This window comes from Poecilia mexicana, unplaced genomic scaffold, assembly GCF_051168715.1.
Source record: "Poecilia mexicana isolate PSO_F unplaced genomic scaffold, ASM5116871v1 scaffold_2, whole genome shotgun sequence".
Taxonomy (NCBI): Eukaryota; Metazoa; Chordata; class Actinopteri; order Cyprinodontiformes; family Poeciliidae; genus Poecilia; species Poecilia mexicana.
Window position 1 is genome coordinate 39,480,151 of NW_028263371.1, and position 14,245 is coordinate 39,494,395.

Below are 14,245 nucleotides of genomic sequence, written 5' to 3' on the forward strand. Positions count from 1 at the left end.
CTCATTTCACTTTACCTGGGTGTCAAACTAGATTCTACATGAATCTCAATCCTGGTCCTCAGGAACCACAGCTGTGCGGCTTTCTTTTTTTTTTTTTTTTTTTTTTTTTGTTTGTTTGTTTTTTCCCCTTCTGCTACACGTCTGACTTCAATTAATGGATAATTAACGGCCTTTACAGCACTTGATGACACGCAGGAGCAATTGCGATTGTTTGAAGCAGATGTGCTGGAGAAGAGATGCATCTAAAGTATGCAGGATAGTGGCCCCTGACAGCCAGGAATGAGAAACACTGAGCTTGAGTTGCATAGCTTTGCATCAACTTTGTCCAGTAGAGGGCGTGTGTGAGATTCCAGCAAAATATGTCTCACTGAATTAAAGGAACAGTTCAGTTATTCCGAAACACCTTTTTAATAGGGCATTTATAGGAAGTGAGTATCTTGTATTTTAGGTGTGGAAGATAAATTAAAGTGGATAAATAACTGTATGATGTCAGTCCAGACCAAGGCTGCACAGTGGTTCAGTTAGTTTCACAACTGTAGGAATGGGGTTTGGGTTTTTTTATTTCCAAATCCTTAGAGCAGATTACCTACTAATGTTAAAGAAGTTACTTCACTAATCAGTAAAAAACAATTGAACATACAAAATAAATAAATTACTGTTCAGATAGTGAGCACACTGAACTGTACTGAAATGAAATATTTCATGATTTTTGGACTGCTTACACAGCCTTTTAAAGGAAAAACAAAAGTGTCTCAGTGAAGTGTTAACACTGATGTATTTAAAGCAGTTTCAGAAATGACTTCCTTTTTACTATCTTTTTAATCTTACTTATCTTAAACACACACCAATTCATTTCTACAGATGTTTTTCTTCTTTAGGTTGACTGAGAGCTAAAGGCCTTCTGTCTGAGGCATCATGGCAAGCTTGACTTGGTTTTGAAACCCACAAGATACCAGAACCCTTGAAGTAAAAACACAAGCCTACACAACTCAAAACCCACACAGAGCCAATGTCACGGAGGAAGACTCTGAGGAAGACTTTGGGAGGTCCTGTGACTACACAGCATATGATATAACCTGTTTAAAGGGACAGAGTAAATATTACGTCTGAGAGGTGGTTTCTGTCATATTTAGATTTATTTTAGTGTATTTAGGGGGCCCCTGGTTCTCAGAGTCATCAGCAGCTGCATAACTTCCAGCAGGGTGCCACAACACTCTAAGCATGTTACTTTGCAACCTTTGCTGAGAAACACCTGGATGAAACTGTGTCCAAGTTCCCTTGTCTTTCTAAGGTAAGTCAGTCATTCATGGAGGAGAATGAAATTCAATAGAAATTTCAGTCTGGATTTAAAGCCCTCTATAGCACAGAGTTTTTTAATGACATTTTTTTAGTAACAGATCCTGGTGATACTGCACTCAGTTTTATGAGATTTAACAGCCGCCTGCTATTCTGTCGATCATGTCTTCCTCAACTCGAGACTGAAGCAGTCGGTGAGCATCTCATCAGTTTCTGACAGGCTATGTCAGTTTCTGTGGTTTTAACAAAGACGCTGCTATTCAGAGGTGTACCACAGGGCTCCATGCTCGCACCTTTGCATTGTTTAATTTATCTGCAGCCATTAGGAGCTTTTGAGAAAACTAAGAAACAAACACCTCTTATCATCTTTATGCATATTAATGTCAGGTCTATTTCCCTTAGAAAAGTGTAAAACACAGTTGAGATGCTCCTTGACTGACTGAGACTCGTTGACAGTATTGTTTTTTTTTTTCTTTTCCAAGAGAATCAGACTGAGGTAACTCCACTTGGGCCAAAAAGCATCGATGGGACCCCAAGTACTTCCTTTTTGTCTATGAATAAACACTCCTGGCTAAATGTTAATATCTTAATAAAATTGGACGCTCTCCTGCACATGATCAGCCGTGAACTCAGTTGTGAATTTTTGTTTTCATTTTACAAGCTGAGGTGTTTAGCAAACATTAAATCTATTTTACCTTGCAGCAGTCTGGAAACAGTAATCTGGGCTGTTGTCACATCTCAGCACAGATGTTATCGTCTTCTTTTTGTTGTTTCCTTCGCTGCTAATGCTCATGTACAGCTGCTTCAAAACACTGCCGCCTCACTGTTATAAGAAAGCAAGAACACATGTCTCCGATATAAGCCTGACTTTATTGGCTTCCAGTTGACTTCAGGGTTAAATCTAAGATCCTCTTATTTGTTTTTAGGTCCTTTCATAACTTGACTCCATCTTGTCTTCCTGCAGAGCTGCACCTTTATGTCCACTCTCAGGTCAGCAGATCGAACTCCTTTAAACAGAAACGAAGGTTTGCTGGACTTCCTGAGGAGAAAGAGCCGTTCCTCGGCGAGTCTGACACTGTGGACTGGTTCGCCCCTACATCTTGCACACGACTCCATTACTAACTATTAACACACGTGTTTTCTCTGGGGTCATTTTGACAAAGTGAGTGGCGTCTGATTTCCTTTTTATTTCTGTTATTAAATGTGTGCTCTCACCTCATATCTGCTGCTATGATATTTCTATTTTTGTTTACTCTGCAGCACCTAAGTCAAGCTGAAGGTAAATTTAATTTGATTAAGTGATTTTGTTTCTTGCATGAGCCCTCGTCATGGGGTTCTATACAAATGTGAGAGCTGAATAAAAATGTTGTGCTTGCCGTGATTTGTGTGTTTTTGGTTCTCACCTGTTTCTGTATTTGAATTATTTAGAGTTGTCTATTATCGCCACTCAGGCTATTGTTAAGTTTCTTAGTTCTTGTGTTTTGTTCTTTGTTTATCTGGACTCTTGTGTTAAAGTTGAGGCCTGTAGATGCTCCACTACAACAGAGAAATTTGTTCTTTTAATTTAAGTCCTGGCTCACTGGAAATGTTATACTTTGCAAGAACTAAAATGCAAAAGTCCCAGGAAATCTTTATGAATCTCTCCCACTGCAACACATTCATTTCATATTCAGACTGCTGCAAGAACAGTATGACGTCATTTTGTTCTTGCAGCTCTGGGAAAGAGAATATATTTCTCTGTCCTTGTGGAGTTGGTACTGACCTTTAGTCTTTTGATTAGTTGTTTATTATTCACTTGCTCTCAGTTTCTCTGCTCAGGTACTCCCTGTGCTGCATTGCATTTCTCTGATTAGTCACATCTGGTTGCCAGATGATCCAGCTTCCTGCCAGTTTCTTCCCCCTTTCACCTGATGCTCTTGTTTTTCTCGGTCTGTTCCCTCCGTGTCGGTCCTGCTGTGCTCCGGTTCCTTTGCTGTTCCACAAAGTTTATTGTTCTCCTTTATCCAGTTCCTCCATCAGTATTTTCATATTTTCTTCATTAAACTTTGGCAGCCATTTTCATTTCTGTCTTAGTCCAAATCTACCACCATTACAACTCATAACAAAAGTGTTATTAGGGAGATCATAGATCATTTGATCTCAAATCTAAAATCCTAAATTTAATAATTGGACAGGTATGATGGATGCACGTCTCAAAGACCCAACATCATCAATCTGAATCTTTGGAACAAGTAATAAATGTTGTTTTGCATTGATGCTAAGCTCATTTTATTACTATATGAAGTTCTTTACAAAAGTTTTTTGTTTACTCTAACTGTCACCAACATGCTCATTCTAGCATCTTTACTTTAATCAAATATGAATTGCCTTTTCAAAATTCAGTAACATTGTACAGATAATTATTCAGTTCAGTGTTACTGAAGTGGATTTGACTCTATAAAAGTTGCAGGACAGGAATGTGTTTTTCCTCAGTTAGTGGCTTTCTTCAAGTATGTAACCTACGAACCCAAAGAGAGGAGACCGAGGAAAGTCCAAAAGCCACGATCAGCACAGGTCAGTGGTTGAGAATGACAAAGCACGAATGTCTGGGATTTTCAGAAACTAAAATAGCAGGAATGAACTGACCAACAGTAAACACTCCTTTTAGTGACACTCCCTTAAATCACAGCCTCAAACTAGACAATCTACATGGCTGCTGATTGCATTTAATAATTGTTTTTGTTTCTCCAAAGAACCCTTCGTCAACATGCATATTTTTATGGTTTATCATTCTAGTAAGTATAACTCTTAATGATTAGCTACCTATTCTGCTGAGAAGTTTTTTTTTAAATACAAAGAACAGGACAAAAATGTGCATAAGTTGCATAAGTTGATTTGAATTTGTTAACCAGTAACACTGGCTGGTTTACAAGTGTTGAAATAATTTTTAATAGTTGTTACGGTTTGTTGTTTGTCATACTGCAGCTTATTCTAGTTCCCCTGATGGTAGGGTCTTGGATTGTCTTATAATGCAGCATTTCTGCGACGAGTCCTGCAGAGTCCTGGGGCCCTGGACTCTGCACATCAGGCTAACGCAGGCTAACGTCAGGCTAACGTTTGTGATTTGTTGTTTAGCACAACAAATCACAAACGTCTGAACTGAGCAAACACTTGTTTAGCAGCTCTTTTTGCGTCTGCTGTCACTTCTTCCTTCACAGTGTGACAAATTGTTAACAAGTGCATCTCAGAAGCCGAACATGAGCGCCGGTAATATCATTAAAATAATCACCTGACTTTGTGGTTGTGGTCGCTCTGTGCTTCCTTTTTCCCGTACGAAGAAAACATCAAGGTTAAATGTCACATTTATCTGCCATTGCAGTCAATGTGAGAGTTACAATCAGTTTTCGCTACCTGCTCAGGGAGCTGAAAGTGAAATCGCAGTGTTAGCCCAACAGTTACCACAGCGAACTGGTTCAGTCCGGTGCACACGAACTCTGCGTTTCATCGTGAAGAGCAGCGAACCAATCCTTACTTCAAACCAGAAGGATGGCTTCTTAGGTTTACAAGAAGGTGAGAAACTCAGATGTGTCCATAGTTGTGTCATGAGCTTTACCAGAACTGGACAAATCTGATGATGTTTACAGTGTCTGCAACTAGATTACAGTTTGCTGATTTTGCAAAAAGGGGCAAGCTGAGTGTGTATCTGCGATATAGCATGAGATGCCGAGGCAACATGACCTCAATTTCTGTAGCATGTCTCTGGATCACGAGAGTCTGACACTTTACTGTGTTCTCTACCTGAGTGTCATCTAATAGGATTAACAAGCACAACAAGGAGACTGTGAGATGGAAAGGAAGGTGAAACTGAATGAGATCCAGTTTGCAATAGGTGGAGAGACAAAGAAACTTTCTGGGTCCTTGTAGCACAAAGATTAAATACAAGAGCTCAGTCAGCATCTAGAAGAATCTAGAACTTTTTTTTATTATTTTCAAACATTGGCTTATTGCCTTTGATTATTTAACATTACATGATATTTTTATCTGAAGGTTGTTTCCATGAACTCTTTGACACTCTTCCTCAATTTTTTTAAAGACACATTCAACCACTTCCCTTTCTTATCGCCTCCGCTGCGTCTACATTTGCAGCAGATGATAAAGTGACAGTCTGGTTCTTTCTGTCAGGTGGTCAACATGTTCAATCTGAAGCAAGCATCTCTACTCTTCATTCAGCTGTTCAAAATGCAGAATGTCTTTGAAGGTATTGTACAGATTTCTTCTTGTTTTTGCATGTTTTCATCCAGATTTGAACTGAGTTTTACTGTAACCTTGGTCTGTATATTTCAGTGTCAGCGACTCAGATGGAAACTCATAGGAACATGTCGGTGTCCAGCGGCGACTCGGTCGTGTTTATTTGCAACATATCTGAGAATGACACTAAGATAATCAGCTGGAGCAATGGCAGATATTATTTTTCATTTTCCACCTCATCGAATAAGACGTTCTCAAATTTTTCCTCTGAAAGAATCAAAATAGACTATAATATACCTTCCAAGCTCAGCATCTCTAGAGCTCAACATGATGATTCAGGACTGTATACATGCACTGTAACTGATGGAGGAGGCTTTCGAAACATGGCGTGGAATTTAACTGTATCTAACAAACAAGGTATGTAGAGATAAAAAAAAAAGACTGATCACTTCTGTAGCATCACTTGTACAGTTCAAAATGATCCTCTTCTTTCTTTCAGGTGTTAATTTCTCAAGGTACATATTTTTCATCCTATCACCTGCCATTGGATTGTTTATATGTTGCTTCATGATAATCGTCTGCCTCTGCAAGTGAGTAATACCTTTTAATTATTACAATTATGATTTTTTTTTTCTTTTGCTGTTAGGTTTAAGGACTGCTTGTAATATTAATGTGACTGTTCATCTCCATCCTAATATTGTGTGTTAAACTAAAAACATCAACTTACTTGAAATGTGTTTAAAAAAAGAACTGTCTTTTTTTTTTGCTTGACCCCTGATCTATTGAGTTAGTGTGACTTTTCTAAAGTTTGCTCTAGATGATGTGAGTGTGAGCATTTGTTTTTCCTGAAAACAATCTTTAAATACATTAGATATTTAACTGTGTTTTCACCCCATCTCACAGTTTGGTTGTGTTGAAGATTAGTGGGGAGTAGTGTGATGTGAGTCGTGTTGGGCTGAAAGGGATGCCAGTTAAGAAGAGCCCATACATATAAACAAATACATTTTACCCACAGTAAAAGTTAAACACCTTGGTAGGAAGGAAAACAAATAACCCCAGATAAAAACTGGCAATGTAGAAAAACTAGACATATTTGTATTATTTTTCCATTTTCTGTTTCGCTTCATCCCTCATTTCTTTAAGCTTTGCTTCTGCGCAGAGTTTGTAGCCAATTGAAAATAGATATGATCAATAACGCTCCTCTTGTTTATTTTAGACATTTTTGGATTCAGTACAGCAGTGTATAATTTCCAGTGCAATATTTATATTTTTAACCTAACCTCTTAACTCTAAATTAAAAAAACCATGAATCATCCATGAGCCTCCTGAACTCAGTGGATGAACCCATGTTGTCTCAAAACATAAATGTCTTTGCAGAGATTTACTTTTAAATTTGATCATTGAGCATTTTGATACTTACAGCTCATGACAGAAACACATTTCTTAATTTTACTAAAGAATACCAAAGATATCACATTGTAATAGATGTCACATAGCATAATATCGCCAACATGATGATGAATGGTTGTTTTTCACAGTTTATGATGATACATCTCTAAGGTTCTGCGTCAGATCTTTGCAAAGTTTTACCCTCTGTGCAATATCTGGCAAATGTTTTTTTTTTTTTTGACCACTCAAAGTGGTCACTAAAAACAACATTCACCCATTTGGACTCAGAAAACCTGCCTTGCTGTGACTCATGGCTTTATTGTAGCCACAGAAGCCATATTGTTACGTTTGAGACTTCCCACATGGTGATGACAGACATCAAGTTCTCTGTGTTCCTGCTTTACTCTCATGCTTGTATAGAGACAAAAGCTGTTTGGTGATCTTTCTTAAATGGTGGATTTTGTAAATAGAATAGGTTGCTTCTTTGGTCATGTGCTCTGTATCTGTTGGTATTTTAACAAATGTGACATGTGTTGCAGTGTGGACCCAAATTCAGCAGGCAGGAGACGTAGTAGGGTGTGGATGTGTAATGACAAACCAAAGAAACAAACTTACAAAATGTGGAAAGACCAGGGGAGCACAAAATAATCCGAAAAACAAATCCAAACAGAAGTCTTGAGGACAACATAGGGAACAAGAGAGAAGAGGGCAGACTGGCGAGGACAAACAGGGACGTGACAAGACAGACTGACGAGTTGTGACTGAAATAGAGGAGCTTAAATACTAGGAGTTAGAAAGTGGAAAAAATGGACCTGGATTGAAGAGGATTGCAGGTGTGGGTAGTTGGTGTAGGAATCGTGCTGAGGGGCTGGGAGAAGGTGGAACAGGGAAGATATACAAGGAACACAAGAGAGAAGAAGGAAATACAAGGGAGCTGGAAATAATTCTAACACTAAAGAAACACTAAGACTAAAGACAACATGATAAACTAGAAAGAGACAAAGACATGAGGGGAAAACTATGAAAGAACAGAAACAAGGCTGATCTAAAAATAATCAAAACTAAGAAACACAGAGCTAGAGTAACTAGAAGGACTAAGCAAAGAAATAACCTAAGACATATAAGAACAACTGAAACTGGGGTAACAAAATAAGTAAGAAATAAACATAACTAGAAACACTATGAGAGACTGAAATAAGGAAAACAAGACAAATCTAACCAACATGTTACATCAAGTAACATCCCAACCCAAAACCCAGAGTCTTGACAAAACGTGGCACCGAGACAAAAAGGGGATGTTTGATAGAGTGACATATTTGAGTCTTTCTCTGGAATCTAGTTATGAGTCATGCAAAGGTAATGTTATTTGTTGTGACTTCTGCCACAAACCATTAGTTGGTACTCAGAACCCTGTCTTGACGCAACGCTTACCTCTCAACAAAATAACGATTAGATTAGCCCAGAGACATAAATTAAATCAAAACATGTTGAGTATGTTAAAAATCCCAGTCTTATTTCTGTCCATGCTGTAATGCCAACTTAGTTTCTTTGCTACAAATGTGGAGGGGGCATTTCTATTTCTCTTCTTGTGCAAACTTGCTTTGTTGATAAAAACCAGGTCGATGCTTTTCTTGCCCGTGTGGGTGTAGTCAGTTTATGTCCTTGTGTTCTTAATTTTTGTTTTGAAGGGCTAAGTCTGTGGTCTTGCTTCTCACGTCCAGTTATAGCTAGAGTCCTAAAGAACAAAACTCAGGAGGGTGTTGTTTCCAAAAATAAAAGAGAGGGCTGCACTTTTTCATACAAACCTTTTTAAGGAAACTAAAGGCTTGCAGTGGCTTCTTACTAAACATCAGAATTTGTTTCCAGAGTTGAGTCAGGTCCTTTTATCTCTGAGAGGTGTGGAAACAGAAAAAAATAGTTTCAGAATGCTTTACTCTAAATTTCAGTGCTGCTTATCTTGATCAAATAACTTTCAGCTTTAATTGTACACACTTAGCTGTTGCTGATTATGAAGAGTTTACTCATGCTGTCTTGAGCACAAATATGTAAGTAAGAATCAAACACCTTAAAAAACTGACATCACACATACTTAGGTTTTCTCACCCTGTGCTGTGAAGCTTCAAACGGTCACAGTTGAGATGTCTCTACAGCTTAATTTGAGGCCACCTGTGATGAATTCAGTCAATTGGACGAGATACGGAAACCACACGCTGTCCTGCAGTTAATAGTTCATGTAAGAGAACAAACCAAGCACGCAGTCAAAGAAAACATACACGCAAAAAACCTGTGTGCGGACCCCTACAGAAAAATGAACACAGCGACCTTTATCATCCATTAATGGATGATGAAGCTGACTGACCCTCTAAACTGAGTAACTGAGTGAGAAAGGCCGAGGTCAGAGAGATCAAGAACCGTTTGGTCAGTATGTCAGAGCTCTAGCTTTGCACTCTGGATATTGGAGAAACTTCCATTTGACAATCCTCTCTGCATCATTTTATCAGCTGAGAAAGGCTCTCAGACCATTAGAAATAATATGCTGTGGGACAAACTTTGAACCCTGTAGCATAAATGTTATGCATCATGTCTGGAGGAATCCAGACACTGTTGAACACAGGGCCAATACCATCGCTACAATGAGGCATGGTTGTGGCACCATCATGTTTTTCTATGGCAGGATCTGGGAAACTAGTCAGGATAGTTTCCCAGAAACTCCAGAAATGGAGAAACCATATTCTCCATCTGAAAGATGGAGAAGGGCCTTGGGAATCCAGCGAAGATATTCAAGGTACCAGGACAACTCTGAATGTTTTTGGGTGACTCAGCCTGTCGAAACTTGAATCAGTATTCAACTGTTGAGCTATGCCTGCTAATTCAGCAGGTCTGGGAATGTCTAGACAGCTGCAGAACAAGATGTTATTGAGAGAAAGGTAATGAATATTTATGGAAATCCGTTTTCTTAGTTTTATTTTTTATGTATTTGCTAAATAAAAAAAAACAACTTAATTCATTTTGGCTTCTTTGGGTCTCTTGTATTAAGTTCTGAGGGAAAAAAAATAGACATTTAAAGCATCTTGGAACAAGACTGTAATGTAAAAAAAAAAAAAAAAAAAAAAAAAAAACACAAGGTGCTGTGAATACTTTCCAAAGCGGATAAAATATGGCTCAAAGTGAAACTATGGGAGTGTAAAGAAATGTGAAGGAATGTTAATGTTACCTGGTTTATCCCTGCAGAAAGAGTGGGAGAGGAAGACAAGACCAAGGCCCAGTCGACAACCAGCATCAGCACTCCCAGTCTCAACCAGAACAGGTAAAAGAAAAAGAAAAAAATGATTTTCACAAACCACTGCTAAAACTACCACACATAATCGTCTTTCATATAAACATCTCTACTATCATCAAACCATTGCAGTATTTACTGCTAAAAATCACAGTTTTCTTCACTATTTCTCATGGCTGTAGTTTGTCCTTTCCTATTTGTGAGAGTCAATGACCAGATTTTCTGCTTTCTGAATCTTTCTACCTTTTTCTCTACAACCCAATGACTCTGACTCTGTCTCTATGCTGCAGATCTACCAGCTGGTCAATCTTCCAGCTAGTCCAGACTGTTGGAGGAACGCCCAGCAGAGGAGGATGTACATCGAGAGACTGAATTCAATTTATGGCCATCTCTAAGCTGAGACATGTTCTAGGCCTTTGAAGAAAGAGATAAACGTTTGATGGACATTACATGTTGTCTTTACAATCAGAAGAAACACAAGATGACAAGAAGTAGACCTTTCCCAGCAACTTGGTTGTCTTCATATTAAAGGGTTCAGATATTAAGGCACAAAAACAACAACCAAGTATGTTGTTGTCAGCTTCTTATTGAGGGTCTGTTGCATTGTCAGTGGTACTGCTTCATTAAATTTGTATTTCATGGTCAGCAGGTCTGAATAGGTACAACTCGTGTGTTTTTTATAAAGACATTTTATATCAGTTATGTATTTATTTTTTGTTTTGTTTTTTAAATTGGATATCCTGGCGTATAATAAAGTAATATGCAGGGAATCCATAAACTGCAGAGGATGTTGTTGTTTATTGTGTTTTTTGATTGTGTACTTTCATGGAAATTATGACTTACTTGATATTTTTTTTGCTGTTTTCTTTGTTTATTTACACATGTATGAAATGGGACTGCAATAGAATAAAACAAAGACATATTTTCTCATCATGCTGGTATTTCCACTTTCTAAAACATAGTTTAAAAAATGTAACTGTACAGGTTGTTCCTTTGCAACACGATTCAAGTCTTAAGTCTTTGCCTAACCTACAAGCACCCAGCATTTTGTAAACTAGTACAGGATCCGCAGACGCCAGTTGTGTGTAGTTATGGTGGTTCTGTAGTGAAACTTCAACTGCTTGAAAGGCAGGAAATGACTTGCATAATGTTTGCTGGCTGCTTCGGTTATCGTGTGTGATTGGTGATCTTCAACATCTAGGACGTTGTTAAAGCATGCTCAGTGTATCAGGACAAGAAAACTTACTGCAGGTAATTACAAGAAGCATTTATTTTATTTCAGTTCATCAAACTAGTCTTTACATCAAGGATGAGATATTTATGTAACTGTTACCAGAAGCTGTTACCACGACATATTTAACATGGGTGATACTTGAAAGCTACTTTTTTTTTTTTTGCTACATTTAAACACCTACATTTTTTAACACATTGGCCACAACAACATTTTAAGCGGGCAAAATAGTTTCAGACCGTCTCTCACCTCCTTCTGGTCAACTTAACGAAAACACCTCTGATATTTATCCAGCTCTTCCACCTGTGTTGTCGTTGCAGCTACAAGAAAGAATTGTGGGTTTGTGATGCATGTTTTTAATTGAACCAAGTTGAAATGTTCTCACATATTTCTTTCTTTTTTTTCCAACATCACAGCCTCAAACCGCTGAACACTGCTATGTGTTGATGTCACATGGAGAGTCAGTCATGTTCCATTGCTTCATATCGAACATCGATGATGCAATGGACCAAAGGCAGATCTTATTTGACACAATCTACCCCGCTTGCAAACTGACTCGGGACCAATCAGCTCATATGTCAGACAACAAATAACCAAGTGCAGCCACATTCTTCATCAAATTTCAAGACGTATTAAACACCTTCTCTTGTCACTGCAGCATCAACTTGAAGCTCAATTTGATTTTGAACCAATGAAGATATTGTGTGAAAAGGCACACAGAAATAGGTCAGTATCCTCAACTGAGCTTATAACTGTTTTAACTTTACCAAAATGTATTTCTATCACAATATGCCAAATACATTTTTATTATTTTTTTTTTTAAGGTAAAAAAGTATTTCTAGGCGGAGAAACTGGGTTTTCAAATGAGGATTCATATTTCTCTGATTTTCTCATGTAAGCAAAATCGATTTTGTTTTTGTTACTATACATTAATAAAAAAAAGAACAATGATCAAAGATAAAATTAGGGCCAAAAATAAAAAGATAAGCGATATAAATAAAACTGTTTTGCCTTACACGGACACGTAATCTGAGGAAATAAGGACGACTGATTAAAATGAGATTGAAGCAGCGGAATATCACCCCCGTATTAAAAATCACGTGAAAGCGGAAGTGCGCTCTCATCACGTGTCTTCGGCAGTTTCCGAGATATAAAGCGCCAGCAGCCAGAAAGAGAGATCCTTCGGCCAGCAGAGGGAGATGGTATACAGCACAGATCACAACAGTGAGTACAACCTTCACAATTTTGTAAATATTTCACTGCATCTTTTTATGGGAAAATATTGATGATATAATACTTTGACGTTATGTAATTCGGTGTGTCTGACATTTAGTCTTTTGTGCACATCATTGTAGCAGTTTCTCATTTCTTACCCCCCAAAAAACCAAACAAACAAACAAACAAACAAAAAAACAATAATGTGGGATTTTATTGATAATACACACTTTCTCGGATCACTATTAAAATTTTCTTGATTGCTTTCATGCAACTTTTTTCAAAACCGTTAACACAAAGACCAGTTCATAAGCAGCGGCAAAACATTTAAAATATGAAACAAAAGCATATGCCTCCAAGTAACAACTTGCAACCAAGTGTGTGAACTCTTCTGATCAATCATTATCAATAGATGCCATTGCAGCAAGTGAGTCAAAGAGCAGATCTTGAACTGATGCCTATTAGGAAAATCTCATCTCTTTCGAGTTCCTATTCAAATATGGCTTATCCTCTAGAAATATTAGAAAAAAGGGTCTCCTCCAGATTACGTCATAAGACATCTTGATTTTGTATTTATCTGAAAAACAATCGCTATTTTTCTCTCCTTCTTTTGAGCAATTGTTCTACCAATAAAATATTTGAACATTATATTCTCCCTTATTAAGCTTATTTCAAACAATGACTGAGGGTACAAATACAAAACCTGTCTTTGCCTTTCTTGAAAAGAATCTCATTTGCAGCACATTTGAAAACTGAATGCATGTTACACACACTTCAGGCTTAGAAACTGGTAGTGAACACCCCTCCTTTTGTCATGACAGCACTTATTGATAGTCAAATCATAGATCAATTAGTGACGATATTTATGCTTGATTTTACGTGTGTAAATTCCAATGGTTGTGCTATGGCAGCAGGAAAATGTGCTGCACTAACTGTGGTATTTACAGTTAAGCGCCTTTTTATAATGTTTACTTTTAAGCATTTTCCTGAAGGCAAATATGCAAAAGCCAGTATTTAATGGAATGGTGTAAAAACAGAAGGCTCGATCACTGCAATATTTATTTGTTAATTGAGGAATATTTTGTATATTAGGCTACCACCGAGTCATACATTATGTGACAGAAACTTCTCTAGAATGTAGTTTAAAGAGTCCAGTGTTCCAGTTCTCAGTGTGTCTGTTCTACAGGTGGGTACCGAGTTCCACTCACCGAATTTTGTCGGTACCTAAACGCATCATTGTGACGTATTGAAGAGAGTATGGGGGGATTTTCCATGGTTGTCCTGTACGCAGCATAGCAGGCGCAAGAGCTTATTGATGTCAGCAGCCACTGGTTCGGTAAACAAACTAAGCATGGCAGATAAAAAAAAGGCTCAAAGGCATGACTCCACTTTTCAAAATGCGACGTAAAATTATACTCATTGCAATATTTGCGACACAAAGTACAAGGACAGTGGTGGAAACACTTCTAATCTGAGAAAAAGATGGCATGTTAGTGTTCTTGAAAAAGAACTGTAGAAGGAAAGAAGAGAAACGGTACATGTATTTCACAGCAACGAAGTTTGCTTCACCTTCATAACTTGTAATTCCTCAAGTTCCATTTGTAAAATAG

General features: G+C 37.8%; 2 protein-coding genes across 5 annotated transcripts in view; both read left to right on the plus strand.

The window, feature by feature from the left end:
- The first annotated feature begins 4,413 nt into the window (after positions 1-4,413).
- LOC106909105 (uncharacterized) lies at positions 4,414-11,122 on the plus strand. Of its 3 annotated transcripts, none has more exons than XM_088016289.1 (6): positions 4,414-4,845; positions 5,422-5,533; positions 5,620-5,940; positions 6,023-6,113; positions 10,144-10,219; positions 10,480-11,122. In XM_088016289.1, the coding sequence occupies exons 2-6, from the start codon at positions 5,467-5,469 to the stop codon at positions 10,582-10,584; spliced, it is 660 nt and encodes a 219-aa protein (XP_087872415.1). In that variant the 5' UTR covers positions 4,414-4,845; positions 5,422-5,466; the 3' UTR covers positions 10,585-11,122. The 3 variants fall into 3 exon arrangements, with proteins under 3 accessions (XP_087872415.1, XP_014830896.2, XP_014830895.2); XM_014975410.2 differs by having other exon boundaries at positions 5,458-5,533; XM_014975409.2 differs by lacking the exon at positions 4,414-4,845 and having other exon boundaries at positions 4,894-5,533.
- Positions 11,123-11,305: 183 nt separating this feature from the next.
- LOC106921888 (poliovirus receptor homolog) overlaps positions 11,306-14,245 on the plus strand; it is a 48,014-nt gene continuing 45,074 nt past the window's right edge. The window contains exons 1-2 of one of the 2 annotated variants that reach the window (XM_088016284.1): positions 11,306-12,146; positions 12,245-12,644. In XM_088016284.1, coding sequence (XP_087872410.1) covers positions 12,620-12,644 — 25 coding nt within the window. In that variant the 5' untranslated portion in view covers positions 11,306-12,146; positions 12,245-12,619. The remainder of the gene's footprint in view (positions 12,147-12,244; positions 12,645-14,245) is intronic. The other variant, XM_088016285.1, reaches the window with a different exon arrangement.

Bases quoted from the DNA above. Each gene is read 5' to 3' on its own strand.
- LOC106909105 (XM_088016289.1), top strand. From the start codon at position 5,467: ATGTTCAATCTGAAGCAAGCATCTCTACTCTTCATTCAGCTGTTCAAA. The intron at 5,941-6,022 runs GTATGTAGAGAT...TCTTTCTTTCAG, and splicing joins AACTGTATCTAACAAACAAG to GTGTTAATTTCTCAAGGTAC. The intron at 6,114-10,143 runs GTGAGTAATACC...TTATCCCTGCAG, and splicing joins ATAATCGTCTGCCTCTGCAA to AAAGAGTGGGAGAGGAAGAC.